The sequence below is a fragment of the Primulina huaijiensis genome, chromosome 6 (assembly GCF_012295235.1).
Source record: "Primulina huaijiensis isolate GDHJ02 chromosome 6, ASM1229523v2, whole genome shotgun sequence".
NCBI lineage: Eukaryota > Viridiplantae > Streptophyta > Magnoliopsida > Lamiales > Gesneriaceae > Primulina > Primulina huaijiensis.
The window spans coordinates 19,519,579-19,543,487 of NC_133311.1; the positions used below are offsets into that span (position 1 = coordinate 19,519,579).

A 23,909-nucleotide genomic window follows, 5' to 3' on the forward strand; every position below is an offset into this window, starting at 1 on the left:
ATTAAAGTTGGCTATAAATAAGAGAATAATTAATTATCATGTCGTATTCAAGAAAATAATAGGTTTTTTGTGAGATGAGATCACATATATTTATCTATGAGACGTGTCTATCATGTTCATATTTACAATAATAAGTAATATCTTTAATAAGTGACCTAAATATCCGTCTCACGAAATTGATTCGTGAAAGCTTATTACTAAAGTTGCTATGTTAGGGAAATGTGACCAATTTCTTAAGTATACATATAAGAATATATATTTATTCATCATTATATGTGAGGTCAACGTTTTTTAGAAGTGAAATTTTTCGAGCATTTAATAATAATAAACACATTTAGTAATGCATTAAAGGATATTAAGTTAACTAACTCGTTTTTGTCTTTTCCAAGGAAATTAATTCCCATATTGGAGATCTAATTATAACAACGTATCGTGTTTTTTTTTTAAATAAAAAACCCCAACAATAACGAGTCCAATTTTCAGTTCATTTCTTCAGCTGTGCAACGAAAGGAAACCAAACCAAAACTCTCTTTCATTCAAAATTCTTTGATCACTTCACTGGAAAGTAAGGAGAAATTATGTGAACTGTAGGAAAGGTGGAAGAAAGAAACCCAAAGGAAATGTCGAGCGCTAGTTTCAGAAATGGCAGTGGCTTATCCAGAGGAGGAGCAATGAAGATTGACAATTACAATCCTAAATATTCCCCTTCTTCTTCCTCGTCGTCTTCTGTTAAGTCAAAAGTGCAGCATTCGACTGTTTCTTCCAGTTTACGGCGCTGCAGCCCCGGTTCACTTGGCACAAGCCGAGATGGTTCTGCTGGTAAAGTTTAATTGATGTACTTGAGTGAGATATGAGGTGGGTGTTGATTGTTTTTGTGTGAAATTCGTGTTTAAGGCTGATTGAATTTTGTTTTTGGAATATTTGTGGTTTATTTAGTGTGTGTTTGTGAACTGAGGGTCATAATTGGAGAAGATCGAGCAAGAATTTAGTTTTTCTCGTTTGGTTTTTGGAAAGAAATGATTTCAGAGTACCGTGTTTTTCTCGAATGCATCTCATCTCTCTGCAAGCAAGTTTTTTTGTGTTTCCTTGATAATTACCCTTGGTCGATTTTGGTGTATGTTGCATCAATTGTTAGCGTAATTAATTGGGAGGTCTTTATAGTTCAGCTGTGGCAGAGTTATCTGCTAAGAACGGGAGGTATTTTTGGAACCTGTAAGGGATATTTTTGTCTCATTCGAAAACTAATAGTTTTAATTAAAGTATGTAATTCCCTTGTTCTTTCCATATTGTGGGTGTTCTCTTCCTTTTTTGGTGTATTTTGTTTGCTATTTTATTTTCTGCTTCGCTGCATTTAATTATGATGTTTTTTCGTTGATGTAAGCTAATTTGGCAGTTGGCACTAGTAATCACACCCATATTTATGTGTTTTTCATAGTAATATGACTCCTGAAATTTCTTAAAGGCCTTCTCCATTCAAAATAGTTTAATAATATTTTTGTGAAAGACATATAGAAGTGTACTCAACTGTCACTACTATGATACAGCATTTATCATAAAAAACACGAGTGATTTCGCCATGAATAGAAGGAATATTGCGATTTCTATTGTTATGCCCTTCTAGTTAGTGTCCTTATGACATGATATCATCCGTAAATTGTTGTTTACGTTTTGCATTTTAAATATTGAAATCTTTGAAGTAGTTTCTGGGAGGGTTCGAGTTGCTGTTAGATTAAGGCCTCGAAATGCTGAAGAGATGGTGGAAGATGCTGATTTTGCCGATTGTGTGGAATTGCAACCGGAGGTAGATCCTGGATGCCATTGTATCCAGATATTTCATTTTGTTATAAACAGAAGACCATTTCTGTGATTCAACTTGGAATTTTTCAAGTGAACCTCGGATTTGATTTTTCTTTCCTCCTTTTAGCTTAAGCGGTTGAAGCTTCGGAAAAACAATTGGGATTCTGATACTTTTGAGTTTGATGATGTATTAACTGAGTTTGCATCTCAAAAACGTGTGTATGAAGTTGTAGCGAAGCCCGTTTTGGAGGTAATTACAAACATGACTTTTATGCCAATTCTCAATATTTTCCACTGTAAATTTTAACATGAAGAAGTTCATGCTGTTCTTGTAAATGTTTCCTGGTAATGTGATTGAATTCCAATAGTTACAATTTTTAATTTGTGTATAAGTTGCAAATGGTGCTTGAAACTTTCCTAAAGAACACTTATACAAAGGTTGGCAGTCTGTTGATGCCTATTTGAAGTCTTGATGAGTTATAGACCGGTTGTCCATCTTCCTTGAATAAATGACAATGTTATTTTTTATGAATTGAATTTCTAGAACGTTCTTTGTTGTCTGATACCAGTATTTTGAGATTATTTTCCTGAACTCTGATGTGCTTTGGTGGGATGCACACACTGTTCTGGTCTTCTTAGTTTACCCGTTTTCTCCTTAGGACTCGATGTGGTAATATGTTCTTAGTATTTCATCTCTGGACTCACTGATGATCCTGAATCCTAAACTGTAAATATCTAAGATATCATTACACTCCGTGTTCCTGCCCTGAGTTGTGCCTGGTTAATAATGTGTTGTTATCACACGGACTTTTAAATTTTCTTTGGTTAGAGTGTTGGTCAATTTGCTATGTTGTCTACCCCCCATGTAGTTCTGAACTTTCCAGATTACGTTAATTATATAAGATATTTATTGTTTTCTGCAGAGTGTTTTGGACGGTTACAATGGAACAGTTATGGCATATGGACAGACTGGTACAGGGAAAACTTACACTCTTGGAAGACTAGGAAAAGAAGACACGGCTGATCGTGGAATAATGTTGCGAGCAATGGAAGACATATTGGAAGAAGTATCACCAGAGAATGATTTGGTTTCTGTCTCTTATTTGCAGGTTGTTACTGATGAAGAATGCTAATTCCCTTTCAAACTGCATTTTCGGTCACCCCTCTTTTTTTAAAAATTTTATTTTTATCATTGTTCTTTTTTACCGCTGGCTGTTTGACTTGAGCAATTTTAAGGTTTTCTTTTTGGCATTTCTCCTTGCACAAAATTGATTTTCTTCCTAAATTTATGCAGCTTTATATGGAAACGATAGAGGACCTCCTTAATCCAAGTAATGATAATATTTCTATTGTGGAAGATCCAAAAAATGGAGATGTTTCTGTACCTGGTGCAACACTAGTAGAAATTAGGGATCCCAAGAGTTTCGTGGAATTACTGCAATTAGGGGAAGCTCATCGTTATGCTGCGAACACAAAATTAAATACAGAATCATCGCGCAGCCATGCCATTTTAATGGTGAACATTATTTATTTCTACATTATTCTTTGTTCTATGTTATTACCTTTCTTTTTTAATTGAAACTTTTGTGTTGAAATTTTTTCTTGTTTACAGGTACATATAAAGAGGTCAGTTAAGGGAAAAAATCCTTCTCTTTCAAGTGAAAATGGCAGCATTACTCTGACGGGAAAAACACTGAAACCTCCCATTGTACGGAAAAGCAAACTGGTTATTGTGGACCTTGCTGGTTCAGAGCGCATTGACAAATCAGGTTATGTATGACATTGTGGGGAATATGCATATTTTTTAGTGCAACATATGAGTAACCAATTTTAGATTGCTTATTTTATTTCGCAGATTTTGGATCCATCGTGAACATTCAGTTCTTGGATGAATCTTTGTCTGCATTTCTTCTACCAATTCTTTCCAAGAATCTTTGTCACTAAACCATCATTTAGCAAAAAAGGTTAATTAATTCTATGCCAATGTTGGGTGGTGTTAGCAGACACCCGTGAAGTTTAAATAATTACAGCATGTCCTGATCGATATTAGGACACACTGTTCCATGAGTAACCTTATAATGCCATTACTCCAAGAGTGGTGATGTAATTTTTCAAATTTGAATTTATTTAAACCAAATCTATGGGTGTCAAAATTAGTTAACCTTGGAAAGACTGCTACTATCAACATACATCCATGCTCTTATACCTGCTAAACAAAAAAATCTGTGCTTTGTTCAAAAGTAATCAGCACTCCTGAATTTTACCTCACAAAACACAACTTGGAGAAGAAACATTGTCCTCGAACCAATGATTTGATTTTTTTTTTTCAATGTGAAAGGTCTGTATGCTCGGACATTTGTTAATTTTATACCTTTCTTGGTTGCACGGGAATGATCCTCTGCCATTCTGATACACCAATACCTGATGTTTCAAAGGTTGATGCTCCAACAGTCGCGTGTGTAAGATATTCCCCCTAGTAAGTCTTAAGTGCACTTTTGTCCCTGTATTCAAGGAAGAGACTACACAGGACACTCACTGGTCATTTGTTGTACTCAACAGAAAATCAAGTGTTAAAGCAATGGATTTGGCATGTCCACGACTCAATTTCAACTTAACTTTTATTTCTTCTGTTGACAATGCGCTGTTTCCATCTTGCAGGCAGTGAGGGTCATACATTGGAAGAAGCAAAATCTATCAATCTCTCTTTGAGCGCACTAGGGAAGTGCATTAATGCATTGGCAGAGAACAGTGCACATGTTCCTGTTCGTGACTCCAAGCTCACAAGGTTGCTTCGAGATTCTTTTGGAGGTGATTATTTACTGAAATTAAGGTTTTTATGAATTATGTGGCATAAAGCAAAATATTGCGACATAAAACTTTGGGGAAAGAAAACAATGTCTGAAAGATTTTTCAGTAGACAATTTCCTCTTTCGTCTCTCGCTTACTCGTTATTTTATATTTATTATGTTCTGGAAAACCTGGATATTCAAGTCATGTTCATTGGAGAGTCATGATGAATTTATTGAAGCACTGTGTTCGAATTTCTTAAGAATATCTGATCCTGATCTGCTGCACAGCCTGCACTCGATTTTTTTGGGGGATTTTCCCCCACAATATTCTTCTTTTTGTCTATGGAGGTCCTTAAATTAGAATGTGTGTGTGTGAGCTTCGATTAACATTTTATTGCAAAAGGAATGTCGTATTATATTTCGTAGTTTCTATTAGTCATGGCTGTTGTTGAATCACTCCTCCCTTCTTGAACTTGATTGTAATTTTGTTAGTCTGAATTGTTGGTTGTGTGATTAAAACATCTCACCAGCAGAATCCAGATTCTGCCAAAAAAATTCGATCCAGGATCTTTATATTTCCAACAACTCAATGCTAGAATATCAGGACGCCAAGTAGGACGAATCCCTATTATGTGATGTTGCTTGAGAAATGGTGAGCAAATGATTTGTGGCATTTTACGTCGGTGTAGTTGATGGGAATCTTCCCACATTTTATAGTCTCTCTTCTGCATGGCTGTCTATATTTACAACCCTCATTTATACACAATAAAGACAAAATTAAAGAAAGGAAATACTTTAAAATTCATTGTCATTAATTATTATAAGCTTAATGTTCAATTTCAGGCACTGCTAGAACCTCATTGATTATTACTATTGGGCCATCACCACGACATCGAGGAGAGACATCCAGCACCATAATGTTTGGACAAAGGGTAATTCATTATAACAAATGGGCATCTAGCCTTATCATATTATTTAACTGGTACTTTCCAAAGTTCCGTCATACAAATTTGTGGTGGTTTAAAATGTTTTCTGATTGTCAATTTTTTTAAGAATGAAGTATGGCTTTTTGGTTGCATGATGATTAAGTATCACATTTTGTTTTGCATTTTAAAAGGGACAGATTATTAATGACATTAAGTTTCTATGACTTATTTCAGGCTATGAAGGTAGAGAACATGTTGAAAATTAAGGAAGAATTTGATTACAAAAGTTTGTCGAGGAAGCTTGATATGCAGTTGGACAAGCTAATTGCTGAGCATGAAAGACAACAAAAAGTGTTTCAACATGAGATTGAAAGGATAGCTTCTGAAGCACAGAACCGTGTTGCTGAGGTGGAACAGAACTATGCTGATGCACTGGAGGTATGTGAATGCTCTCAAAGGCTATGATTCTTGGTGTGAATATCCATCAATCGTCATGCTTATCTTAATTTCATCTGGTATCGGATCGTGTAACGTACATCGTGTTTTCACTCTGAGGATGCTATAGAGGGAACTCTGGAGTAGGGAACTCAAGATTACTATTGTCATTTTTTTTTATTTGAGAAACATCTACATAATTTCATCTATAAATTATATACTATTGAACCATTCACACCCATGTCATTTCTACAGAACAAAAATAAGAAGCTAGAAAATTTAAATTGTCATAGTTTCTGTTTGTTTTTAAAGTAGTCGCAGGTCTGATGTTTATCATAGTTTCTGTTTGAAAGGGATTTACTGTAATTTTAAACCTGAGTTTAAGCTGAACTATGACATGTTCTATCTAGGAAATTTCATGAGCTTTGGTTTAACAATGACAAGATGAAGGTTTTGATCATCTATGCTCGTGATTTCTTGAATCTAATTGGGTTTACCTGCTTCATATGTTTGTATTTTCTCTTTTAGCTGGAGAAGCTCAAGTATCAAAAAGACTACATGGAGTCATTGAAGAAGCTTGAGGAACAATGGACGATAAAACAAGAAAATCATGGACATCAAAAATTCAAAATTGGTCCATCTGATAATGGCATCCATCAGATGTCAAATGCGGAGGTATCTCATTTATGATTCATTTGTGTATATTATATGATCCTTTGGTGGATTAGTTAACATTATCTTGTTATTGTGAGATTTTGTATTTAAATAACTGCCCGTTACTTTTGCTAGTAATTTGCAAGGATAAAGCTATAAATGAAAAATATTCCATTGCATGCACCAGCTGAAATGGCTAAAGATCTTGGTCATTTGCTTACTGTCAAGTGTCAATTTTCTTTAAGGTCCCTTGCAATTTTAACATTCTTCAGGGGAAGAGGAAAGTGAAATGCAAGAGTTAATCTTTGTTTTCGATATCATGAGTTGAAAGTTCTTGTGGTAAGGATAAGGCATTGCTCTTTGTCAAATTTGAAGTTTTAAAATTAGAAATCTTTTGGCAATTCTTTTAATTAAGGTGTATGTACTTCTTCGTTCTGTAGATATGATTGTTTGGAGGCCTTTGTCTGTTTTATTCTTTTTTGAATGTCAATACATGAGCTTCTTTTCATGTTTTAGAGCACTTATTTATTGAGAAACAAGGCAAATTTTCAATTCGAAAATGGAGACAGTTCCAATTTTCTCGCCTCTGGAGTTTTAAAATATAAAATATTCTTTCTTTTTACAAGAAATATCTATTTTGCCCAACTCATTTATTACATATCCTTCTCTTTTTTCATTGTTTTACTAATTTATATTACTATAATTATTTTTAAGTTTTAGGTAATTTTGTCAAAGTACATAGATATAAAGACAACATACTATTGATTATTGAATCTGACAAGCCACTTCCTCTAACCTGACACTGGTTTATCTAAAAACATAAAAAACTATATTTTTATATACAGGATTGAGAAACAAATGCCATTGCTCTTAAATAGACCCCACATTCCAAGTTGAAGTTCTTTTGTAGAAGTCCTCGGTTATTGTTTTAATCAGGCAGACGTCTGAAAGTATGATGTAAACATGATGAACCGGCTGAAGTGAATTCATGTTGTATTTGTTGCTCTCTTTCATTTATAACCTTTTCTATTTTTGGTACAATTAGTAATTGACCTTACTACGATCTGGACCATTTAGGTTGCCGAATAAGGCAGACAGATATTATGTAGTAACTTTATTACAGAAAATGGTTTCAGAATGAAAACCTTTTAGAGAAATAATCGAAAACTTTTGTTTTTTTTTTGGTCTTCTTTTTCTCGTTCCTTCGAGCTCAATTTTTTTTTTTTTTTTTTTTTTTTTTTTTTTTTTTTTTTTTTTTTNGCATTAAGAGTAATTCTAGTCAATTTTATATTCTTGCAGTCTCCTATGCTGTCTGCTTCTGGAGAAGTGGCACAGATTAAAAAGAAGCTTCAAAATGAAACTCTTTTACGAAAAGCTGCAGAAGCTGAAACTGATAGATTAAAAAGTGAATCAACTCATTGGAAAAAAACCGAGGTGTGAATTAAATGTGATTAACTCTTCCCCTTATTATTTCAACTTTGTCACTATAGCTGTGGTTTACCACCTGATAAATATCAACTGGCTCTCTAGGCTGCTAGGAATGCTGAACTTGTGAAGCTTCGTAAGATGCTGGAAGATCAAGCATGCCAAAAAGAAAAACTCGAAGATGAACTCTCACTTCTGCAAAGTCAATTACTGCAAATAAGTTCTGATGCTGATGAGGTATGCCTGCACAGAGACCACTTCCGTGAACTGTGAACTGTGTTTCCAAATCAACTATACATGGACCTACAAGTGCCCTTCTTTCCAACAAATCTTTAGGGTGTCTTTCTTCCCAATTTTCCTCCAGTTACAAGTTCCTCATTTCTTTTTTGTCATTCTTTCAATTCCTTCATTTTTTCATTTTCCAGATTTCAACCTTAATGCAGAGCGGGTAGTCGTTTTTTGTATTTTTTAAACAATGTGTGAGAATTGATTTGGTTGCCAATTCCTAATTTGGAGTCTAGCCATCTCTCTGAATTTTGAATCAGGACTTATAGGCTTAGTGCTGCGGATTGACTGCACATGCGAGCTTAGTACTCTTCATTGAAAACATTAGTCACTACGGTCTTCTAGATGATAGTACCAAAATGGCAATGTCTCAGCACCTCCACTTCCATCTTTTTATCTTACTGAATATCATTCTACAAAATATTGTCCACAACTTTACTTCATCCTTGCATCTCTCTGTTGCCCTTATTCTTTGTGTTGAAAGATTCAAAACGACTGTTTATGCTATTGTTCTAATAGATGGAACTGATAGTAGAGAAAATGTAAGTTAATTGTGGTTATCTTTAATGAGATTTGAGCTAGGGATGTTGGGTTGGTTAGCCATCGCTAAAAATAAGAATGCTTATGTTGGCTGGAAGTGGCTCACCTTTTATCTTTGACGAATTTTCTTGGTCTTGGAACTCATTTATCCTAGATTTAACACTCTACAAATTTCAATTTCAAGACAATTTTACTCGCAGCTATTAATATTTGGGTGACGTTGACTTATTCTTTGGTGCCGAATGCAATGAGTTTGCGTGCTTTAAGCTAGATTTGGCTGGAAAATTGTTGCAACTCAATAAGAAGTAACACTTCTGCATATCAGGAATTTTTCCTGCTGAACAAACCTGTTTGTGGTTGTCATTTGCTTGAAGATTATCAACTTTTTTAATCTATTGGCTGCACAGACAAGAAAAAACCTAGATAGAGGTTTGATTGGACGAGTACCTGGCTACCTGGATTCTCTCATCCCTCAGGTCAAGCATGAACAGCTAAGAGACACTGGAGATGGAGAGAGAGCCTCAATGGCGAAACTTTTTGAACAAGGTGATGGACTATTTTCTCATGTTCAATTTTTTCTCAATAATTTTATGCTTAATCCTTAGCAATGTTATCTCCTTCTGAAATCTACTGCACTGCAACAGTCGGACTTCACAAAATATTGTCATTACTTGAAGCAGAAGATGCTGATGTTCGCATTCATGCTGTGAAAGTAGTGGCTAATCTTGCAGCAGAAGGTAATGATGTTGATGCATGTCATTTCTCCTACTGTTCTTTGTTTTCTACTTTTGATTGTCTTCTAACATTCGAGTCTTGATCCAGACTTCGTGGGCGACCATTTGTTTTAGAAATTTTTGGATGACTGGATTGAGATGGTGTTTCCGGGTGAATTGTAAAATTCCTGGGACTCCTTTGATTGTTATATTTTTCTCTTGGTCAGGTTTTCTGGGACTAATATGCTGAAATAGTTAGTTATATCATGTTTACAATGACAAGTATCTTCCTCTGCCTTTCCACTTCATTAACTCTTGATTTGTCTTGGAATGTAACTTACTGATCCATGGAGCTTTAGATACTTGTCCTCTGGTGTCAAACCAGTGTTGCTAGACTCCATTTCATTGTCATTCCAAAAAGGAAGCGATGTGAAGATACCCTGAGTTGTGTTGGGAGGTGGTCCCATAACAAATCGATTGGTGAATGCATGTTTTCCTGTCTAAACAAATAATTACTGACAGATTATCGACCAAGTCATAAACAACAAATGAAGGAGCTTGCTCTCTCCGCACTATTTACTAAATTAATTCATTTTCTATCGTGTGTGTGGTCGTTGATCTTCTTGTAATGTGTCACACTTATTACCCTCGCTTAGTATCCTCTTACATTACTTTTGACCATTTAATTATCATCTTCCCTTGATCTTCACTTTTGCAGAATCAAATCAAGAAAGGATTGTTGAGGCTGGTGGGCTTACATCCTTGCTAACAATCCTGAAAAACTCCAATGACGAGACCATTCACAGGGTTGCAGCTGGGGCAATCGCAAATCTCGCAATGAATGGTAATTCTCCTTACCTACACTAGACTAAGTCATATGTAAGATTTTTATCTTTATCTCCTGCTTACAAGTTTGATTCATGGTAAATGGCAGAAATTAATCAGGAGCTCATCATGTCCCAAGGGGGCGTCAGCTTGTTGTCTTTGACAGCAAATCGTGCAGAGGATCCTCAGACTCTCCGTATGATTGCTGGAGCCATTGCTAATCTCTGTGGGAATGGTAATTACCCCCTACCCATGTTTGCGCCAACATCAAAAGCCAATTCTTATCAGGATCGAAGTTCTCATAAACTCTTTCGAACATCTCTCTCTCAAATATAAAAGTCGCAATGTTTTATCATGAATTTCTGTAAATATCAGTTTTCTACCTTGTGTCATTGTTGGTTCATGATGAGAGTCTTTCCCCACTTCCGGGGATCTATTTTTCCTGTATTCAGTCTTTTTTCCTTGCAATTGATGTTTTCTCGAAAGGATTTATCTTGTAGCCTATATATGGCCTTCGTTTCTTTTTGACTGGTGTATTGTCTTTTTGTACACAAGCCTATGTAATGTATATCTGGTTTCCAGCCATAATATTTTCTTTTGGAATGCCGCCTTTGTAATCAATGAATTCAATGTTTCTAATTAGAAATTGCTTTATCGGGTTATATTGTTTGCTTTGAACACTAACTAGCTTTACATTTTCAGATAAGTTACAAGCGAAGCTAAGAGCTGAAGATGGTATCAAGGCTCTTCTTGGGATGGTTAGATGCAGGCATCCAGATGTTCTTGCTCAAGTTGCTCGAGGAATCGCGAATTTTGCCAAATGCGAGTCTAGAGCATCCAGTCAAGGTGAAGTTTTTAGGCTCCTGGAGACCACTACCATCCAATGAAACATAAATTCGTTTCTGCAGTTATAAACCATACAGATACAGATATATTTAGTGCTCTCTCGATCTCTTTTATAGCCTGTTCTGGTGTTTCGCTGGAGGTTTTCCAATTCCCATTTGAGTTTGGATGACATCTTTTTTGAGAGTTTGATTTGGAATTCAAAATATATGCTTAGTTTTGTCAAATTTTACACCTGAAGACTGTAAATAACTCAGCATCGACACTTGGTTGTTGCAGGTTCTAAGAATGGGAAGTCTCTTCTAATTGAAGATGGAGCCCTTCCGTGGATTGTACTGAATGCTAACAATGAAGCTTCTCCAATCAGGCGTCATGTTGAGCTAGCACTTTGCCATCTAGCACAGCACGGTAGACCTTTTTCATTTACATCCTAAAGAGAAAATCATAGGATTTAGATTTAGTTCCTTAATTACTGGAATTGCTTCATTCCAGAGGTCAATGCAAAGGAAATGATAACTGGAGGAGCCCTGTGGGAGCTTGTTCGTATTTCCCGAGATTGTTCACGAGAGGATATTAGGACTCTCGCCCTCAAAACACTAAAGTCCATCCCCAGTTTCGTGGCCGAATTGAAGCGGCTGAGGATTGATCATGGTTGAAATATTGCAGAATGGAACTGGGTATGTTTCGATATGAACTGTTCAGAGAAAAAGATCGTTACGTAGGTGAACAAGGTTCAAGATTTATGTTATATGTAGTTCATACCTTGTATTTATTTCTCGTCCAGTGGTCTTAATATAAGTTGTAAATAGACGGTGCTTAATGTGAATCTTTCTAAGGTCGGATACCATTATGTATTGGCAATCTGGCATTACGTGGGATGAGCTTGGAAGTATTTGTATATTTATTTGTAAGTATTGGTCAACTGTTTTTGATAGACTATGGTAATGTTACACATGCTTCTGTCGGCCTAATCCAAATTTCGGGATTGTTTGCTGCCTTTAAAAATAAGTTATTATGTATTTTTCATTCAAAAATTTACGAAAAAAAATTCATAATCACTTCATTATCTACTATGGCAAACACTCATATCCGTATGTGTGTGTGTGTGTTCTTCAATGCTGAATTTGACCAAGTCGTCACACAACAGATGTATACAGCCGAATTTCTTATGTTAAATCAGATTATAGCCCATCCGCACACTTAAATATTATCGATCATTTTGAATTATTGAAGTAACCAACATTCGTAAGTGGATAAGAAAATAAAATCCCCTCTCCGAAATAATATTAAAATGTTGGACGTAAAATGACTATTTTATTTTTAACCCATCAAAACTCAATTATCTGAATTACATTATTTTTCCTCATGGGGGGAATTGTATTTTGGTTCCCAAATTGGTCCTTTATTATTGTCTCCTATATCTACTGGTTTGCGATTTTATTCATATCTTTGTGGAGTGCTGGTGCGACATTATATATTGTTAGAGTCGCATCAACTATTGCTGATGTTGTTAGGTATTGCTGAGGTGTCCACATCACATTGACTTTCCAAAAAAAAGACTAAAAGTGTAAAAACAAATCGATATTACAATGAACTAAAACTGAAATTTGTCTATATAAATTATCGAAAAATACAAATTAACTAATTTTAACAATTTTTCTTTATTTTCTTCAAGAAGCTATAAAATCTAAGTCACTTGTCATCTTAACAATACCGCATCTTAAGTCTGTTAAAACTTAAAATGTACACTAATAATTGACTTATCACCTCATATATGATAGTAGGACATTTGTAGCTTCCAACAATCCATCTACTAATAATTGATAATATTTAAAACTCATGTTAATCAACCGTATGAAATTTGTCATTACCATCAATTNGGGCAACTATATATAGTTTTTTTCCTTCAATATGCTTATTAATATGCCACTCATCCAGCTAAGTTACATATTGGTCTTATCAGATGGAAGCTTAAAAAATGGGTTGTTGCTTATTCAATTTATGTATCCAAAATCCGAATAGAAAAACAAGCCAAATCCGAATAGAAAAACAAGCAGGTGCCACATTTGAGACCCTCTATTTATAAAGAAACAACAAACAAAAACAAGCCAATTTGCCAAAACAAAAACTCGCCACGTCCTTTGTGAAATATATTTCCTACGATTTGCGTTTTACCAAAATCCATTGCTTTACCAACCAAGAATTATTTAATAGACACAAAATGGTAAAATGGAAATAGAAATATTTTCAGTGAATCCAACATAAAAAATATAACCCACTCTCCCAAACGAAATTTATGATTTAATTTTCATTATAAAAAAAATATTGTAAACTTCTAAACAAATATATATTATATGTTTATGAAAAAACCATTAATCTCTAATAAAATGATACAAGAAACAAATATAATCAAGAAGTAAAAATACAAACAAACCGATTGTTATTTAATGTCATCAATCATGGAAAAATGACAATATACTCCTATAAATGAATAATAATATCACATATAAAACCAAAGAATAAGAGAATAGTCATTATCTTTTAATATCTAAAAGGGAAGGAAAGCTGACTTATATTATTCATTCCAAAAGAGGAAAAAACAGATCAGCTTCAAGTAACTTTCTTATATGGGGAGTGTTTGAGAAAAAGGAAACATTAATGAATGATGCTAAGAAGTATATATTAATAGGGTTTGCTTCAGTTCAAAGAATCTGATCAGCTTTCCTCTTTCAGTATTCAATTTTTATTTTTTTTTATTTTTGTTAATTAGAAAATCCATCTATATTTATATCTATATTGTTATCGACTGATGGAGTAGAAGTATTGCCTATGTTTAAATTTTATATAATCATATTTAAAATATAAGTTTGCTATTCTTAATACACACGAAATTAAACATAATTCAGATATCTTGTTTTAAAATAAATATTCATTGATCCATTTAAAGTGAATTAGAATTGAGATTAAGCTCAATTTCAAGAAACCTTAAATAGTACTCCTCCTGGCACTTTGTCCCTGCTGTATTTTGCTTTACAGTCTCTTTGTGTTTTGCCTCGAAAAAGAGCTTCTCACAACTGTGCACGTGTATGCCAATTTGTAGACATCTCTATATTTATAAAATAAGCCCTAAAAAACCTCAAAATCTCTAAAAAAAAATGAAGTCTCGGAAATTAGATTATGAACCCATACCTCTTTGCATCTCGTGAAATGTTACTGAAACCGTCAACGGCTTTAATGAAGGCTTTTCTCTATTTATGAGTGTTAGTCAGATTACATGTAATCTCACTGATTACTAGGAAATAATAATCAGATTCATAACACACCAATATACAATCATTAGGGTTCTAATTCGATTGTCATGATTATGATTGAGATATGTTTAACACTCTTGCTAGACCAACGAAGCCTAGTTATGGGTTTAAACTGAATTTTTTTCACAAAAAAATTATATAAAAAGAACAAGAAATTAATATTGAAACTCGTTATAAACAAAATGTGATAGATATATATATCATGTTTATAATTGTTAAAGGATCATAGACTATTTTGGGTTGATTCGTAAGGGCAAATAAATACTTAATATTGTCCCAAAATCAAGCATAGACAATAAATCAATACATCAAGTTCAAACTCAAATGAAAAAATAATAGTAATAATTAACACTAAATGAAAATATTTTCGTAGTATGCAAGAGGTGTTTTAATTTTTGGGGGCAAGAATGAATTTTTTATGTCAAAGTGGTGATCCCTTGCTATCTTATCTCATGTATTGGAGTTCTTGCAAATGTAAGTAACTGGAAAACTTGTGACGTGATATATCATGTATTATATTTATTAATCTTTACATGAAATATGAGATTTAAAACCAATTATATATATATTCGAACCACTCACACACATATATGAAATGAAGAACTAAGCTAGCCAAGCAACAAATTTAACGAAGTTCCATAATGACATTACAATCAGCATCATCAAATTCATGGAAAGAAACTAAAAGGAAATAAACTCATAGTAATGAGGGAAACCCAACAACTATAAATGTTAGCAAGAAAACAACCACAAGTTCATCTAACCTAGATAAGTTTCTTGCTAGGAGTAATTAGTTCTTGATTATAATCTGAAATTAATTATAAAGACAAACTAGCAAAATAAGTAGAAAATGTTACCCTTCGATCCCGAATGGAACTAGAAAGGTGGCCGACCAGTAGCCCAGAACACCTCGTTTGACATCTGAATGGAGTTGAGGAGATTCGGTGGCATTCCTTGAAACAAAGAGGGATCAGCTAAAATTTGTGGCTGATTTTGCGGTGGCTGGCCTCCGAGTCCTCCAGGCGGTGATCCTAATGAATTTCCTTGAACTTGAATTGCATTTTCTTCTTCTTCAAGCGGCAATCTTTCGTATGCGGCATTGCTAAATGAAGCTGCCATTATAATAACCGGCCCTGATGCCAGAAGCTGCCCCACCACACTGCCCCCCACCACCTGACCCTGCCCTCCGGCCAGGTAAATGGTCAGTCCGGTGGCTGCAGGAGGAGCTGGTGGCGGCAGGAACGACCCCGACAATGACAAGATCTCGAATATGCCATGTAATGTTACTATTGCCCCTGGGGAAGCCGGTTGCTTTAGGGTTACATTCGTCACGTTGCCACTTCCACTCATAATGCATACTCCCCGCTGGCGGCGGCGAGCGAAGTTGGCGACACCCTCCATGATGTCGCAGCCGTCTGAGATTTCCATGACGTGGGTTCGGAGTGCGTTGGCGCTGTCGCGAGTGATGATGATCGGCGGCTTCGGCTTGTTTTTCGAACCGGCGGGGCGACCTCTGGGCCTTCTTGAACCAGACATTTCTCCTTCGCCGCCGGCAGAGCCACCATCGTGGCCGGCGGAATCACCCTTTCCTTCGTCCCGGTTACGCTTATGTCCCATGTTTAGGCCTCCTCCACTGGTTTCGCTTTGCTCGTCCTCGGAGTTCTGGCTATGGTGGTGGAATTGGTGTTGCAGATTGAAGTCCCTGGTGTTGAATGGAGGTGGAAGAGAATGGTTGTCCATAGTTATTTCTCTTGCTCTTTGGATCTTTACTAAAGAAATTTACTAAAGGAGGATATATGGTTAAAAAAGATTGATTATTGGAATCAAGGAGGAAAAAAGGAGAGAGCAGACTTTAAGGGCTTCTTTTCTTGCTTGCTTTTGTAGCCAACTTTTGCTGGGCTTTTTTTGGCTTAATTAATGAATCAAGATTCAAGAAAAGGGGTAAAAGAGTGGAGTTTTTGTGTATAGCCCACCGAATTCTAAGCTGAATCCACCATTTTTTCCACTTCTCAAACACTCTACACGGCGGCCCTGTGCTTGTCCGAGGAGGATTTTTCTCACTTGGCAAGATACCAAGATTGGTGGTTGTGTTTAGATTCCAAAGGGTTGAGTTTTGGATTAGGGTTGCTCATGGGCGGTGGAGTTGTATCTCTTTCACGCACGAACACACTTATACACACAGTGATCATGTGTATGGGGTGTATCTATTATATGTGTATGGATCTAATTCACACCTCAGCAAAAGTTATTCACATGAGAGTTTTAATATTCATGTAAATCCAAAACCCTCTCTCAAAATTCAACTTTGTCTTTGTCCATTTGTTTCACTGGGTCTCCATCAATTACAACTATAGGAAAGAGTGGCATTTCTTTATTTAATTTCTTATAATATATTGCTGTGCTTGTGATGGTTCATTGGTTAAGGTTTTCATTTATTTACCACGAGTACTCATTAAAAAAGGATATTTATTAATGTATTAAAAAAGATTAAAATTCCATTTTCTTTTCCAAATTTTTTTTATATATATCTGAGATTTGGAAATTTTTGGAACGAACACTACTCGTCTCTTCGACTAATCTAAGTGATGTTTTCCACCACTAGTTGTCAAGAAACTTTTTTGCACAAGTGTGCTTCTCAAAACATCAGTTTTTGTATGCACACATATAGATTTGACCAAAAAAATATTGATTAGGAAAAAGAAAAACCATTAATCCATGAGACCAACGATTTAACAATTATTGTTGACTGTCCTTAGGGAAATATAAAAATGATAATCCAATATTGGTAGGCTTGGAATGGGAATCTCAGATTTGAGTAATTAATCTGTTCGTGTAGTATTCGAACCCGAATTTTTTTTGAAATTGCACCCAATTTGAGGTAACGCAAGGTCAACCGCATACGATAGAGATTCAATTAAACGAGAGGTAGTCACGTCTAATTAATGAAGCTTCATACAGAATATACATTAGGACATTGTTCCAAGCACGTAAGGATGGATGAATTCACCTTTATTCTTACATGTGAGCGAGAGGTCCATGATTTTTTTTAACCCCGTGAATGAAGATAAATTTAGACCATTAGATACGTTACTTTAAACCTTAAAGATTAGTTAAGGTATATGCTTGTAGACCAGACGAAAGCATCGAGAGGAGAGCCAACCCTTTTTATTTTATTCAGTCCAATTAATTGATTTGGGTGAGATAGATCAAAGTGTAGAATTAAGGGGCTACAGTGCTCTAAAACTATAAATATAACAGTATTAGTTTTGCAACATTAAAGAAGGGGAAGCGGCACAATTAAATCGGGGTCTGACTTGAGATTATATACGCGCATTTAATTAAGGCCAATGCTCTAATGTATTGGCAAAGATATACCTAATTTAGAAAATGTCATACTCATATATTTTTTAAGAAATTAAAAAATGTTTCGTTGAATCGATTATAGTCATGTAATTATGAATAATTTTAATAATTCTCGTCAAAATAATCACTAGTGTGTGTTGAACGCATCAGCCAGTGAAACTAAATTGACATGACAAAGTGCCGTTTTAAGAATATTAAATTTAAGTTATAAGATTGATTCTTGGTAGATGTAAGAATGGAAAGTATTTTAAATTGATAATATCAAATATAAATTAATTTGTATGTGGAGAAATTTAAAGGTTGCGGCCATGAGTTGTCTATTTTTATTTAATTGTTATTATTTAATTTTTTTTTCCCAGCGTCACATGCATATGCCCAAACTCTTATCCAGTATTCTGTAAATAGAGGCGGGGCCCTGTCTGTCTGTACAGTATGCCACGTGTCATCTCCCCCCAGGATCTGCGGGTCTATTCATTGAATATGAATTCATTGTGGTTGATGTAAAAACGGCCGATTCCACCGAGAATCATTTTGAATGCTTTTTTTTAAAAAAAAAAAAATCTTTTTATCCTCACTTATATGTTCCAAGGATCTCTTTTTCCCTTTTGTTTTAAGAAAGTATTTGCACAGGTAATTGTTTTGTGATCGGAGGCACATGAGTGGTGCCGTCTACGTCCATAAAAACGACCTCGATTATCTCGTAAATATGGTATACTATCAATCCTCGATTGTGAAATTTTGAGAAATAATTTGTCAAAAAATTGTTTTTGAAAAATAATATTCTACAAGTTTATTTGCATATATTCCGATAAAATTGGGGGTATTATATTTCAAGAACAAAATATGACTAAGATTATTTAAGTAACTATCACTCCGTCATTAAAAAGCATTAGTGGACCTAAAACTCCCTCTAGTCCTAACCCCTAGATATAGTTACTTAAAGAGAGATAGAGATACAGATAGAGATAGAACTTGAATATGTACGAGTGTATTAAAATTGCAATGACTAAATTATCATACATAAGTTGTGTATTAAAATTGCAATGACTAAATTATCATACATAAGTTGTTTAATTATATATTTTACACGACATATTTTGATAGCAATTGTTTTAAACCTTGCGGAATATTTAATCTAAGATTCCGGAATTCAGAATTATATATAAAGTTTTTTAAATTATTATTTGTATTCAGAAAAAAATGATATATAAATAGCCTTTGTACATATTATATTTATTGCGTAAGATGGCATGAAACAAACTACTTCCATCGATACTGCTAATTAATTTTATATATATTTATAATTTAATATGTCTATATTATATTATTATATGTAATATGGATCATATGTAGAATAGAATAATAATAAAAAGCATTAAATTAAATTATGTAAATGTAGACGACTTTAATCAGCTATTGCCCATACCGAATTGAAGAAATTAATAAGGTAAAGAGTTGATAACTTATTACATTAATTTTAAAACTAAACAATTACTCGCAGTCAAACTTTATTCATTGGCGCCAAACTATTAACCATTTATGTGTTGAGAAATTTAATGACTTATTAACAGCTGGTGGTGGGTGAAATCAAATTTATTGTTATTAATATATATTATTATTATTATTTTGATGGAACGAGGAATGTCAGTTATTTTCTTAATATACATATTTCACACCAAAAAATGTATGTATCTCATCTAAAAATTGAGCTGAAATCGCCTCGGTCGACGCTGACAGCATCACTGAGCAGCAGCCTCCGCCAGTGATCGGAAATCTATGCAATTAAGATGCTTATTGCCGGAAGAAAAATATTACTAATATCAAATGAGATAAGATTTCAACTTTAAAAATTCACTTCTTTTACAAGTATTAAACCTCACCCAACGTGGTAATTTCGAGTCATTTTTAATATTTTCTTTGAGTGATTATGATTTAACTGAAACTAAAGTTGACTCCCATACCTTATTTGACCTTTTACTTGGTAATATTAAAACATGTGAGCAAGAACTATATTTTTAAAAACCTCGGGGGTTAAATTTCTACTATTCGATGTAGATATGATAAAGACAAATATATGAGTCGAAATAGTACCAACATGCACCAAGTTTAGATCGTTATGAATATCAAGTACAGAGAATGAAAACTAAACAAAATCATAGTATAAATGTCGGTGTTGAGTATAATGTGAAGTAACTTATAGCCAATACAAGATGATACAAAACTTATCGTGAGAACCTAGGAAATGATGAACGATTTTCTATTACGAAAAATTGCATAAACACGACATATTAAAAGTTGGTTCCACGAGCACTTAATCGTCTTTGAATCCAGGTTCAGATATCAGGGAATGGAGCTCCTTGGCTTTCTCATCAGTAAATCTTAGGGACACCAATACTTGATGGCCAAGTGATTCTTGTTGCCGCCATAACCCAACAAGCATATCATGTGCACAGTTGTTATTTCCTCGTTTTCACCTGAGTTTTGTTCACAAATATTATATACTTGGACACCTTCCAAGAATGCAATATGGGAAAATCCAGACCAAAGATTGCATCCAAAACATTTTTAGAAAAAACTAAACTCAGTCTAAAATCAGACGTCCTCGTGAAGATGTCTTGCCACGGGAACTGGGACTTTATCAGAATAAAAGAGACGACCTCTTTGATAAGACTGTGACATCCATTCCTATCATTCAACATAACTTTTAATTTCTAACTCTGATCAGATATGACCAAGTAACATTCATCAGTATGAATGGTAGACATTCAAAAATATTATCCCTTCACATCCAAATACATATAGAAATTACATTGATTTTCGCTATATTTTTCATTAGAAATTTGTCTGCACTAGGCTTTAAAAAACTCATGCCAAATGCAAAAACTATTAAAGAAATCAAATTACCTGATCTATGCTTTTCATTAATAGCAAAATCCAGGGCCCTTTGAGTTGCTTCAGTTAAAGGAGGATGCTCAGGACTGAAGAAAAACATATCAAGCTTTCCCCGTAATTTCCCAATTTCATCACGCACTTTAAGAAGCGTAATAACATTTGCACGTAAAAACTTTGAAGCAAAGCTAGTTCCTGCGTATAAAAGTACTGATTATCATCTTAATTAAGATGCATAGATCAATAAGAATGTTGCGTAGATACAGTTATAAATGTCTGCATACTAACTTATGTGAAGGGAAATATTATTTCTGAATTTAATTGATATATTTCTTGATTTAAATTATTTCCCTAACAATATACTTTCGTTGTTGATTTAGTTGAGTATAATATTTAATATGAATTTTGTCTTTCTAAGATAATGAGATAATTATGTAAATATATGTTATTTATGATAATGATATACTATCCTTGTTTAAAAAGAGTTTGTGACTTATAAAACTCTAAACTTTCCATGTTTTGTAGGATTCCTTATTGATAAACCCTAGGCTTATAAATAAGAGTTCAAGGACATTGGTTCGGGGGCTTCTTCCTATTAATCATACATACATACACGTAGTGGAGATTTTAAGAGAATTAAATTCACGAAGCCGTTGCTGTTTTGAAGAGTGCAAATACCGGGTGTTGCCTTGAATGTTGGGAATATCTGTAGACAACATCCGTAACGAAGTTGGCTGAAGACCGTTTTCATGGATTTCCTTTTGGCATCACGTTTTTAGCTTTCTTGTTTAAGTTTTATTCTGAGCCTTTGTTTTAGAAAGCATTTGTTTTCTCAACTTGTTGAGGAAATTGATTTTTGTTATAATCACTAGTAATAGGTTTTTGTGTAAACGATTTGGTTTTCTAGTGATTAATTTTTGCCATAAGTTACCGCACAATTATTTATACTTGTGCATATTTAAACTTGTCCATCTATTTATTTAAAGTCAATTTGTGTTACAAACTTTAATATTCCGCTGCATGTTGTTTTAAATGTTGTAACATTTAACACAACACTTAATTATGATAAAACACAAATTAACAGTCTTACTCTACTGCTGATATATTTATTATTCACTAGTATCTGTCGAACAATATAACTCTTACATTATGTATAAACTCACCGCTCAACATCATTAACAGTTTTTCCAACAGTTGAAGCCAATATGAACCAAAGACAAGTCAGGGTTGTATCCCCAGCAGAAGACAAAAATGTAGATAAAAAAAATAAAGAATTAAAAAGTCGAGAAAGAAAAAAATGGCTGACCCTCGATCAAGATTCCCATAAGAAGAGCTTCTGTGCCTGTGTTTGGGGATTTAATTTTCCTTGCTTCCAACTCGCCCATTGCAAATGACTTTATTGCCTTCGATGACCATCTATAATTCCACTCAATTCATCGGATAACACCTCAATTCGAACATAACTAAACCAATCAAACAAAACATCCCACAAACACGTGACATCCATTTTCAACAGGAAGTAATGAAAATAAACGACAATAAAATCCATACTCACTTGGGAAGCTTTATCGCGGAACCAACTGCCTCTGGATGACTGCAAAATTTTGTGGAGAATATCAGCCTTTTAAGATATAAAATCACTCATTTGAAGCACCAAAAACCAATATAATTGTTGACTATCTAATCCATCAAACTGTTAAGCATAGGTAATAAAAACTTGAATGCTGGTTGAATATGTCACCTATTATATGAAGATGTAACCGAAGATTACCACGATAAAATGCAACCCACATTTTCAAATTTGTGGCATGAACGACTAAAATACTTCTTGATTAAACTCAAAATATACAGCAAAACAAAAAAACAGCACAAGCTAAAAAGAGTTGTGAAAAATTACACGCTGGGGAGGCTCAATGAAATCGTGGCGTTGATGATAGGAGGGTATTCGGTAGAAAGGGTTCGAGATTTGAGGGATGGCATGAGAATTTGATGGCTATACTGCCAACCCGTATATTACTTGGACTGAGAGATTGTTATGTAAAACTAGGTTGTCTTGTTTGGTTACGTGTCTGATCATTCGGGTTGCGACAGTGAACAGTGATTGAGCTGCCATTTTCCAAGAAACGGAGGAGCTCTGTTGTGTGAGAACGAGAGCTGAAAGTGTTCGGTGGAATCTTGATAGAAGTCAAGAGAGACTACGTCGTTACATATTTGAGTCCATTCCATTGAGGCAAAAATTTGAGGCCCAAAATAGAGGTTATCGAAAATCCTGAGGCCTAATTATTTATTTGGGCAGACCTATCTAATTCAAAGCCTTCTTTTTTTTAGCTTGATTTACAAAGCCTTTTAAATTCATGAAACTTTGGGGGTACAGCCTTCCTTAGTATCCCTAATGGCTAATGCTTTGCCGAGGCGATCGTCATGTTTCAATAACTCACGAACTTTTTTTTGTTGAGGATTTTGTTTTTGTTATATACAATTTGGTCTCGAATTCGAGACTTCATCCCAAATTTAAAATTTGGATGTCAAATGGAACGTTAAGTTATCGCCAATAACTTACAAACTCGAGTCCACAAGTTTTCTTGAGAAATCAAAATTCAATAACGAGCAACTCATCCAAAGTTCATGTAGTTGATTTACGAAATTAATTTAGATTGTTTGGTTAAAGCTGAGGTAAATCAATTTCCAACAACATTGTGATACAAATAATGATTCACATGCACGTACATCCGAAATGATATTCATTTAATTTATTAGATGTGATTAAGTATATCAAAATTCTATGTCTGCGACATAGTTATAGGCTCAAAGTCTAAACCTTATTTTAATCATTTCTCTTCAACATAATGAAGCCCATTTTTTGGAATATCAACCCAAATATTCAATGATCCCCTTGTTCTTTTCTTCTTTTTTTTTTTTTTTAAAGAAGATTGAGACCACATGGTGGTTTCATTTAATTATTGCTTCATGTTTACGTGAAATCACATTTTAGACGTGTGCATGCCATAATGAATTTCTTAACATTCAAGAAACTACATTATAGGCAGAAGCCTGTAGGTCGGCAGTATAGATATTTGGTTATAATTGGATCTAAAAAAAAAAAAGAAAACATAT

At 34.4% G+C, this 23,909-nt stretch overlaps 3 protein-coding genes across 5 annotated transcripts; 1 reads left to right on the forward strand and 2 right to left on the reverse strand.

Moving 5' to 3' along the window:
* The first annotated feature begins 457 nt into the window (after nt 1-457).
* LOC140978007 (kinesin-like protein KIN-UB) lies at nt 458-11,931 on the forward strand. Of its 3 annotated transcripts, none has more exons than XM_073442720.1 (19): nt 458-819; nt 1,698-1,801; nt 1,925-2,047; nt 2,721-2,906; nt 3,092-3,313; nt 3,410-3,566; nt 4,456-4,605; nt 5,430-5,518; nt 5,747-5,950; nt 6,476-6,622; nt 7,901-8,035; nt 8,132-8,263; nt 9,259-9,397; nt 9,496-9,588; nt 10,283-10,408; nt 10,499-10,624; nt 11,092-11,235; nt 11,512-11,640; nt 11,725-11,931. In XM_073442720.1, exons 1-19 carry the CDS (start codon nt 621-623, stop codon nt 11,886-11,888), a joined length of 2,769 nt encoding a protein of 922 aa, XP_073298821.1. In that variant the 5' UTR covers nt 458-620; the 3' UTR covers nt 11,889-11,931. The 3 variants fall into 3 exon arrangements, with proteins under 3 accessions (XP_073298821.1, XP_073298824.1, XP_073298823.1); XM_073442723.1 differs by having other exon boundaries at nt 9,328-9,397; XM_073442722.1 differs by having other exon boundaries at nt 1,701-1,801.
* A 3,216-nt stretch (nt 11,932-15,147) lies between these two features.
* On the reverse strand, nt 15,148-16,705 carry LOC140978008 (AT-hook motif nuclear-localized protein 18-like). The gene has a single exon (XM_073442724.1). It carries the CDS (start codon nt 16,281-16,283, stop codon nt 15,420-15,422), a length of 864 nt encoding a protein of 287 aa, XP_073298825.1. The 5' UTR covers nt 16,284-16,705; the 3' UTR covers nt 15,148-15,419.
* A 3,340-nt stretch (nt 16,706-20,045) lies between these two features.
* On the reverse strand, nt 20,046-22,974 carry LOC140979387 (ATP-dependent Clp protease ATP-binding subunit CLPT2, chloroplastic-like). Its single transcript, XM_073444757.1, is given in 6 exon segments — nt 20,046-20,346; nt 20,349-20,380; nt 20,811-20,990; nt 22,102-22,211; nt 22,351-22,389; nt 22,693-22,974. Coding segments are annotated over 6 exon segments (573 nt in total). The 5' UTR covers nt 22,776-22,974; the 3' UTR covers nt 20,046-20,217.
* Nucleotides 22,975-23,909: the final 935 nt, after the last annotated feature.